Below are 9,832 nucleotides of genomic sequence, written 5' to 3' on the forward strand. Positions count from 1 at the left end.
TCACTGGAAGTTGAAAAGACCAATCTGATAAACCAAAATGTAGGCCCAGCCCAACTAAGGAGGTGCTTTACTTTAAAAAAACAAAACAAAACAAAACAAAAACATTTTTAATCTTTTTTTTTTTTAACTGTTTTAAATTTTTATGTTTTGGCTGGGTTCGGTAGCTCACACCTGTAATCCTAGCACTTTGGGAGGCCACGGTGGGCAGATTGCCTGAGCTCTGGAGTTCAAGACCAACCTGGGCAACATGGCAAAACCCCGTATCTACTAAAATACAAAAATTAGTTGGGCCTGGTGGCACATGTCTGTAATCCCAGTTCCTGGGGAGGCTGAGGCACAAGAATCGCTTGAATCTGGGAGGCAGAGGTTGCAGTGAGCCGAGATTGCACCACTTCATTCCAGCCTGAGCGACAAAATGAAACTCAGTCTCAAAAAAAAAAAAAATTATGTTTTGTAGAGATGAGGGTCTCACTATGTTGCCCAGGCTGGTCTTAAACTCCTGACCTCAAGCAATTCTCATGCCTCGGCTTCCCAAACTGCAGAGGTTACAGAAGAGGTGCTCTATTGTTGTGTAGGCCAGATTTCCTCCCTGGAGCCTGTGTGTGGTGGCCAGCATCCGCTACTGGACCTGGTGTATCTGGGCGCCTCCCTGCCTTCAACTCCCATCCCTCCCTCCACAGAAGGAGCTGTGGAGTCCTGGGCCTTCACTTTGGCCTCCTCCTCTGGAGGTAACTTCAAGCACAGGACTGATATTTGTGGACCTAGCGTTCCAGCCCTCTGTTGCCTGCCTGCTTGCCGATCCTGGATTCTCGCTAAGTGTCTCTGCTATGCAAGTGCCTGCTGGCTTCTCAGGTGGGGTTCACCAAAAGTTTGACCAGGAGATACTCCCATAGGACCAGAACCACTCACACCTGGCGTGGATGTCCATCCTTGAAAAATGCAGGACATCCTCCCTGTCTTTGCCCATCTGTGGAGCCAACCATGCCCCAGGAGGGTCTCCCAAGCCCTTCCCAGCATCAGTGAAGCTCCTGATGGCTGCATCCTGGCTGCACAGCTGAGCCCCTGTCTTGAGACCAAGGGGAGTATCTTGCAGCCTGGGAGAGTCCAAAGCTTTCCATGTAAGACCCCAGAGACCCCAACACTCGGCCTTTGGTGGAGGCAGCCCTGAGAATCCTGTCCAGTCACAGACACGAACAAGACCTATTCTCTGGTTAGCAGACAGCAACGGAAACTCATTCCATTGTGACTTTCTCGGATACTATTTTCAACTTCTTTGCCATTTCTGATAGAAATACATTAGTGCACTTCAGAAACCCCATAATCTGCCCAAATTCCTTCTTTCCAGCAGCATCTTTTGAGAGGCCACCCAAATGGGCTCTGAGGGCTGCTCCTGGCCCTTCCTGGCAGAGGGTGTCTCAATTCTTTTTTTGGACACGGAGTCTCACTCTCTCACCCAGGCTGGAGTGCAGTGGTGTGATCTCGGCTCACTGCATCCACCTCCTGGGTTCAAGTGAATCTCATGCCTCAGTAGCTGTGATTGCAGGCATGCACTAACCATGCCTGACTTTTTTTGTATTTTTAATTAGAGACAGGGTTTCACCATGTTATCCAGGCTGGTTTCGAACTCCTGACCTCAAGTCATCTGCTCGCCTCAGTCTCCCAAACTGCTGAGATTACAGGTGTGAGCCACCGTGCCTGGCCTGAACTCAAATCTTAGAAGCCACAAGGGGAGATGGAGTCTCTGAGGGTCCCAGATGTACGCTGCTTATATAGACACTCTGGAGCTGCCCCAGACATTGATTTCTTCAAATGCCAGGTGATATGGTTTGGGTGTGTGTCCTCTCCAAACCTCATGTCGAAATGTGATCCCCAGTGTTGCGGGGTGGGGGCCCTGATGGGAGGTGTTTGTGTCATGGAGATGGATCCTTCGTGAATGTCTTGGTGCCCTCCTCGTGGTAATGAGTGAATTCTTGCTCTGAGTTCCCTCGAGATCTGGCTGTTTAAAAGAGCCTGGCACCTCTCTCCCCTCTCTCTTGCTCCCTCTCTTGCCATGTGACACACAGCTCCCTTTTTCCTTCTGCCATGAGTGGAAGTTTCCTGAGGCCCCACCAGAAGCAGGTGCTGATGCCATGCTTCTTGTACAGCCTGCAGATCTGTGAGGCAAATAAACCTCTTTTCTTTATCAGTTACCCAGTCTCAGGTATTCCTTTTTAGCAACACAGAAACGGGCTAGAACAAACCAGGACTTCTAAGGTGCCCTCTGGCCAGCATCTTCTCTGAAGTCGGTCTGGCACCACAGCAGACAGAATACATTACAGAATGGCCACACAGGTCAAGTGCTGTTTCACTGTCAGTCTGGTCTCCTGTAAGATGGGATGTCGGCACCTCTTCCACAGGGCTCGGGCAAGGACTGAGATAATTTACGGGAAGCCCTTAGCATGGTGCCTAGGACACAGATAACGTTTGTTGTGCATTGTAATTTTTTTCTTTTGTTTTTAATTTTTAGAGACAAGGTCTCGCTCTGTCCCCCAGGCTGGAGTAGTGAGTGGTGTGATCACAGCTCATTGCAGCCTCCAACTCCTGGGCTCAAGTGATCCTCCTGCCTCAGCCTCCTGAGTAGTTGGGAGTACAGGTGTGCACCACCATGCCTGGCTAATTTTTAAAAATTTTTTATAGATGTGGGATCTCACTATGTTGCTCAGGCTGGTCTTGAATTCCTGGGGTCAAGCGATCCTCCCACCTTGGTCTTTGCTCAGGAATCCAGCCCAGTCCAAGCAGACAGTGAGTTGTGGAGTGGAGGGAATGACTCTACAAGGAAAGGGAAGTGTCATTTCTTCATGGACCAGTGCACCAGGATCCTGACTCGTAGGACACCAGAAGGGTCCTAAGCCCTGAATCAAAGTCAGACATTTCGGTTCCATGCTCTAGTGCTGTATCTAGGGTCTCAGTTCTGAATAAACCTGTGTAAGACAGGTCCTTCTAGCTTTCCTCATTTTGGGCAATCAATCCCTCCAAATAATATAAATAATTTGATTCAAAATAAGTTATGTGACAGGCGCACACTTGGGAGAGAATACTGAAATGAACATACTGGTTTTGCTCCCTGCTGGCTTCTTGCCAGTGGGCTGTGGCTGTGAGACAAGCTTCCTAAACTTACCTCACACGCAGCCAGGGGTTCAGGCAAAATTGTAGGTGGTCCTGTGCCCCATCTCAGAGCCCTGCTCCTGGCTCATCCTGGCTTCCACCCTGTAGACAGCATCTCCCCCCACTCCACATGCTTGGATAAACTGCCATATGCCACCACTGTGTGCCCCAGAGTTCAAGTTTGTATCTGAGGCAGGGAGAGAAAGGAGCCGATTAGAAGCTCACACCTGTCATCCCAACACTCTGGGAGGCCGAGGTGGGCAGATCACTTGAGGTCAGGGGTTCGAGACCAGCCTGGCCAACATGGCAGATCCCTGTCTTCACTAAAAATACCAAAAAAGAAAAAAGTAGCTGGGTCAGGCGTGGTGGCTTACACCTGTAATCCTAACACTTTGGGAGGCTGAGGCGGGTGGATCACTTGAGGTCAGGAGTTCAAGACCAGCCTGGCCAATATGGTGAAACCTTGTTTCTACTAAAAATACAAAAATTAATCAGGTGAGTCCTTAGTTAAAAACCTCCATCCTCAGTTTGTTCGCTCCTCAGTCGTCCAGGCGGATTCCTTTTTCGCCAGGCACCAACGCGCAGTTTCCAGTAGACCCAAGTCCTGCTCTGCAGAGTTCGTCTTCCCCGCCAAGATTGACGTATTTTGAGATTTTTTAATTTCTGAAGTCTAGCTGACCTGTAAGAACAAAATCATTCTGCAGGAATTAAAAACAGAATCCAGTCTTGACAACATATCCACAATGTCTGATGTATCTACTACTAGTGTACAATCAAAATTTGCTAGACTTGCAAAGAAACAGGAAAATATCACCTATATGAAAAGAAAGCAGTTAACAGAAACTGAAAAGGACACAGCTCCAGTATTAGATGTAAAGTGCAAGGACGTATCAGCAATTGTTATGAGTAAGTTTAAGGTCTTAATGGAAATTCAAGACCTGATGTTTGAGGAGATGAGGGAAACTCTTAAAAGTGACCTAAAGGCAATTTTAGGAGGAGAAACTACAATACCTGAGGTAAAGAATTCAGAGAACTCCAGTAGTAGGACAGAGTTTCAACAAATAATCAATTTAGCATTACAAAAAACAGGGATGCTAGGGAAAACGGAAGGAGAAAACTCTAAAGTAGGTGATGATATTGAAAATTTAACCTTTAAAGTCAAAGAAGTAAATGAGCTGAGCGGTAAATTAGACAACGCTGATGAATACAATAGTAAGGAAGGTAAGAAATTACCCCAGAATGAATCACAAAGTTACAAAGTCCTGGGAAGTATGGAAGAAACTTTATGCAATGTAGATGACAGACATGGAAATCACAATGTCCATTTAGACATTACAGAAGGAGACAGTAGGAAGGATGGAGAGGATGAATTTGTCAAAGACATGAGAGAGGAAAGAAAATGTCAGAAATTCAAGAATAAAGAGGACATTTTAAAAGCCTCCAGAGAAGAAAAAGTGTTGATGGATGAAGGAGCAGTACTTACCCTGGCTGCCAACCTTTCATCAGCAACGCTGAATATTAGTAAACAATGGAGTGATGTCTTCAACATTCTGAGAGAACATGATTTTGAACCTAAATTTCTGTGCGAAGTTAAATTGGCATTTAAATGTGATGGTGAAATAAAGACATTTTCAGATCTGCAAAGCCTTAGAAAATTTGCCAGCCAAAAATCTTCTATAAAAGAATTACTGAAAGATATACTCCCACCAAAGGAAGAAGTGAGTGGAGGAGGAAGAGGATATGGAACTCAAGAAAAAAGGGTAAGCATACAAATAGATAAAGCTTGTGTATAAATGTAATAGTTGGCATGGTTATTTTGAAGGATAAATTTTTTTTTTTTTTTTTTTTTGAGATGGAGTCTTGCTCTGTTGCCCGGGCTGGAGTGCAATGGCCGGATCTCAGCTCACTGCAAGCTCCGCCTCCCAGGTTCCCGCCATTCTCCTGCCTCAGCCTCCTGAGTAGCTGGGACTACAGATGCCCGCCACCTCGCCCGGCTAGTTTTTTGTATTTTTTAGTAGAGACGGGGTTTCACCGTGTTAGCCAGGATGGTCTCGATCTCCTGACCTTGTGATCCGCCCATCTCGGCCTCCCAAAGTGCTGGGATTACAGGCTTGAGCCACTGCACCCAGCAAATCAATTTTTTTTTTCTTGAGATGGAGTTTCGCTGTTGTTGGCCAGGCGGGAGTGCAATGGCCCGATCTCAGCTCACCACAAACCCACCTCCAGGTTCAAGTGATTCTCCTGTCTCAGCCTCCTGAGTAGCTGGGATTACAGGCCTGTGCCACCATGCCCAGATAATTTTGTATTTTCAGTAGAGACGGGTTTCTCCATGTTGGTCAGGCTGGTCTCAAACTCCCGACCTCAGGTGATTCACCCATGTTGGCCACCCGACGTGCTGGGATTACAGGTGTGAGCCACTGCGCCTGGCCAGATAAATGAATTAAAGAGAAATGATTCCTTAAAAGTAAAAGCATAATATTAAAAGTAATGATTTAAAGGGCACTTTTTTTTTTCTGTGAAGGTTTTATTATGTGCTGAGGGCAAGGGGGCCTCAGTCCTTGGCAGCTGGTTTAATCATGGTGGCCAAGATGGTGCTCAGCTCCTCTCCCTCTTGGTGTGGATGTGTGACCTCAGCCTTTTCTTGATGAAGTTGAGGGCCTCTTCCATCAGGCCCTCACCATCTCACTATGGATGGTGTGATGCTCCTACGTGGTGAAGCATCACACCTCTCAGATCATGTCCCACACTAACTTGGTGTGTTTGGTCAGATGCCTAGAGCAGCGGCTGTGCCTGGGCTTTTGCTCATGTTCTTGATCACCTTGTTGCCCTTGCTGAGGCCCAAAGCCTTGGGGTAGCACAGAGCTGTGGCTGCTGTTCTCCAATGGCTGCTGTGCTGGAAGGTGCTTTTTTTTTTTGGAGATAAAGTCTTGCTCTATTTCCCTGGTGGGGGTGCGGTGGCTCAATCTGGGCTCACTGCACCCACCACCTCCCAGGCTCAAGTGATGCTTCTACTCTAGCCTCCCAATAGCTGGGACCACATGCATGCACCACCACGCCCAGCTAATTTTTGTAGTTTTTGTAGAGACAAGGTTTTGCCATGTTGCCCATACTGGTCTCAAACTCCTGGGCTCAAGCAGTCTACATGCCTTGACCTCCCAAAGTGCTGGAATTACAGGTGTGAGCCACCATGCCCAGCCAAGGTCTAGATTTACAAGCCAATATTTTTTACATGTTTCCAAATGAACGCTTCTCCTCTGCCTTTCCCACATTTCCAAGTGTAACCTCTGCAAAGTGAGAATCCAGAAGGAGAAGGTACACTTGAATCAACAAATTATTTAAAAATCAGTATTTAATTCCAGAAATTAGCTGCTTCCAGTGTTTACACAGATGAGGCACCTAACCTGTCCTGGTGGGTTTGGGAAGACTGAAAAGCTCAATGGCAGACTAAGGGCTTCAAGGAATATTAGGAGCCAACATTTATATTGCAGACATTATCAGAAGCTCAGTACCTTGCTTACTTTATATTACAACAATCCTGGGTCACTGTTAGTCATTAGACCCTGCTTTATAAGTAAAAGTGAGGCACTAGTAACAAATGTGGCAATTGGGCCAGGGTTTGAATAGTTTTGAACTGAGCCTGTTGTATTCCTAACCAAAGCCTGCTTGTCTTTAAAGTCATAAGGCTGGCCGGGCACGGTGGCTCAAGCCTGTAATCCCAGCACTTTGGGAGGCTGAGACGGGCGGATCACGAGGTCAGGAGATCGAGACCATCCTGGCTAACACAGTGAAACCCCGTCTCTACTAAAAAAATACAAAAAACTAGCCGGGCGTGCTGGCAGGCGCCTGTAGTCCCAGCTAATTGGGAGGCTGAGGCAGGAGAACAGCGTAAACTCGGGAGGCGGAGCTTGCAGTGAGCTGAGATCCAGCCACTGCACTCCAGCCTGGGCGACAGAGCGAGACTCCGTCAGGAAGGAAGGAAGTAAGGGAGGGAGGGAGAAAGTCATAAGGCTATATAGTGTAAACTGCATTGGGGGTCTTTTTTTTTTTTTTTTTTTTTTTAAATCTGTTGTTACCTATGGGGAAAGGTAAATGTGAGCTTGGCGTTTTTGTTTGTGTGTGCTTATCATCTTCCTAAAGCCGATTGTAAACTTTAGCCAGATTACAATGCCTGTTTACCATAGGACTCATGTAATAAGCAGACAGTTCATGAGAACAGGTAATTACTGAGAATCAGTCACATACACAGCAGTAAATGTTGTGGGATCTAGAAGGAAGAAAGTAGACATTATGACCTCATACAATTTGTTCCGAGATTACATAAGAAATGACAAATATCTTGAGATGATCGTAGGGAAACTTGACTTGTTTAGGGACCTAGGCCTTCAAGAACAATTAATATTTAAGCAGTTTTTCAGATATGTTCCCGTTGTCAGAATGGAAGGGATATTAAAATTAGTGAATTGAAGTTTTAATTCTTTAAAATAAATGATTTAAATAAATAACTCTTCTTTTTCTTTGTTTAACTTTAGGGTAAAACCCTAATAGACTCAAAGCATGGAGCTGGAGAAATGACCAGTGATGGATTGAGCTTTCTATTTCTTAAAGAAGTGAAAGTTGCTAAGCCAGAGGAGATGAACAACTTAGAGGCTCAAGAGGAAGAGTTTTCTGAGCTAGAGGAGCTGGATGAAGAGGCCTCGGGGATGGAGGATGATGGAGAAGATACCTCAGGGCTGGAGGAAGAGGAAGAGGCCTCAGAGATGGAGGAGGAGGAGGAAGAGGCCTCAGGGCTGGAGGAGGAGGAAGAAGAAGAGGCCTCAGGGCTGGAGGAGGAAGAGGCCTCAGGGTTAGAGGAGGAGGAGGAACAGACTTCAGAACAGGACTCAACCTTTCAGGGTCATACTTTGGTAGATGCAAAGCATGAAGTTGAGATAATCAGTGATGGCATGGAAACTATTTTCATTGACTCCATAGAGGATTCTGAGCCAGAGGAAGAAGAAGAAGGAAAGGACTCTGAAATAGGAAAGGTAAAGACTACCTCCCTGCCTGAGAAAAAAGAAGTCTCATGTAGACAAAAAGAAATTCCCTTTAGTTATTTGGTTGGGGACTCTGGGAAGAAAAAGTTGGTGAAACACCAGGCGGTACACAAAACCCAGGAGGAAGAGGAAACAGCTATGCCCACGAGTCAAGGAACTGGCACACCCTGTGTGACCTTGTGTTTGGCCTCTCCCTCAGAGTCACTAGAGATAGGTTACGATGAGCATAAAAAGCATTCACATACAAATTTGAGTATTTCAACAGGAGTTACCAAACTTAAGAAAACAGAAGAAAAGAAACACAGAACTCTGCGCACAGAAGAACTAACATCCAAAGAAGCAGACTTAACACAGGAGACAGAAGAAAACTTGAGAAGTAGTGTGATTAATAGCATCAGAGAGATAAAAGAGGAGATTGGAAATCTGAAAAGTTCCCATCCGGATGTCTTGGAAATTAAAAATTCAGTAGATGATCTAAGTAGCAGAATGGACATACTTGAAGAAAGAATAGACAGTCTAGAAGATCAAATTGAAGAATTCTCTAAGGATACAGTGCAAATGACCAAACAGATGATTAATAAAGAAAGGCAAAGAGATATAGAGGATAGATCCAGAAGTTGCAATATTCGTTTGATAGGAATTCCAGAAAAAGAGAATAATGACAATGGGGCAGAGGACATAATTAAGGAAATAATTGATGAAAACTTTTCAGAACTAAAGAAAGGTTCAAGTCTTGAGATTGTCAGTGCTTGCCGAGTGCCTAGTAAGATTGATGAAAAGAGACTGACTCCTAGACACATCTTAGTAAAATTTTGGAATTCTAATGATAAAGAGAAAATAATAAGGGCTTCTAGAGAGAGAAGAGAAATAACCTACCAAGGAACAAGAATCAGGTTGACGGCAGACCTATCACTGGACACACTGGATGCTAGAAGTAAATGGAGCAATGTCTTTAAAGTTCTGCTGGCAAAAGGCTTCAATCCTAGAATCCTGTATCCAGCCAAAATGGCATTTGATTTTAGGGGTAAAACAAAGGTATTTCTTGATGTTGAAGAGTTTAGAGATTATGTTTCTCATATGCCCACCTTGAGAGAATTACTGGAAAATAATGTGCTTTAGCACTCTAGGGTGACTAGAAACAGTATGCTTCCTCCCCCAGCACACATCGAAAAATCAACAAGTAAAACGAAAATACACTTATACCCAGAAGGATGGACAGCTAATAGCATACTTGGGGATGAGGAGCAAGGAATATTACCGATTTACCTAGATGTTAATAAAGGGTGTGTTTAAAAAAGGCTCCTCTGAATGTAGAGTTACTTCAGTTATTGTTCAGTCAGTTACAGATAGAATTCCTTGTTCTACCTCCCCCACCCACTTCACTACTGCAGTTGACTAGTCTTTTTAGAACTTATATTGTCCTAGCTTGTCTAAGTAAACTTCCTATACTATCTTGGGAGGGCCACTCCTGTCAAGACAACCCATCAATGTAGTAGGAAAACAGGAGGGGACAGTAACAAAAAGCACAGGAGTTCAAGGCCATCCTGCGCAATGTGCTGAAACTACAAAAAAAAAAGGGAAGAAATGATACTTAACAAATTTGTATCATTTGTCATGATGTGGTATTTGAATATATTAAATCTTTTTCCCTTGAA

The 9,832-nt window shown here is 45.0% G+C and overlaps 1 protein-coding gene across 1 annotated transcript; it reads left to right on the plus strand.

Annotated features, from left to right (window-relative positions):
- The first annotated feature begins 3,831 nt into the window (after nt 1-3,831).
- L1TD1 (LINE1 type transposase domain containing 1) lies at nt 3,832-9,474 on the plus strand. Its single transcript, XM_023186687.2, has 2 exons — nt 3,832-4,904; nt 7,674-9,474. Exons 1-2 carry the CDS (start codon nt 3,888-3,890, stop codon nt 9,294-9,296), a joined length of 2,640 nt encoding a protein of 879 aa, XP_023042455.2. The 5' UTR covers nt 3,832-3,887; the 3' UTR covers nt 9,297-9,474.
- Nucleotides 9,475-9,832: the final 358 nt, after the last annotated feature.

Source organism: Piliocolobus tephrosceles, chromosome 21 (assembly GCF_002776525.5).
Source record: "Piliocolobus tephrosceles isolate RC106 chromosome 21, ASM277652v3, whole genome shotgun sequence".
NCBI lineage: Eukaryota > Metazoa > Chordata > Mammalia > Primates > Cercopithecidae > Piliocolobus > Piliocolobus tephrosceles.

What these genes read in the sequence shown, in the direction of transcription:
- L1TD1 (XM_023186687.2), top strand. Translation starts at nt 3,888, where the DNA reads ATGTCTGATGTATCTACTACTAGTGTACAATCAAAATTTGCTAGACTT. An exon ending in ATGGAACTCAAGAAAAAAGG is followed by an intron (nt 4,905 to 7,673) that starts GTAAGCATACAA and finishes GTTTAACTTTAG; the next exon opens with GGTAAAACCCTAATAGACTC.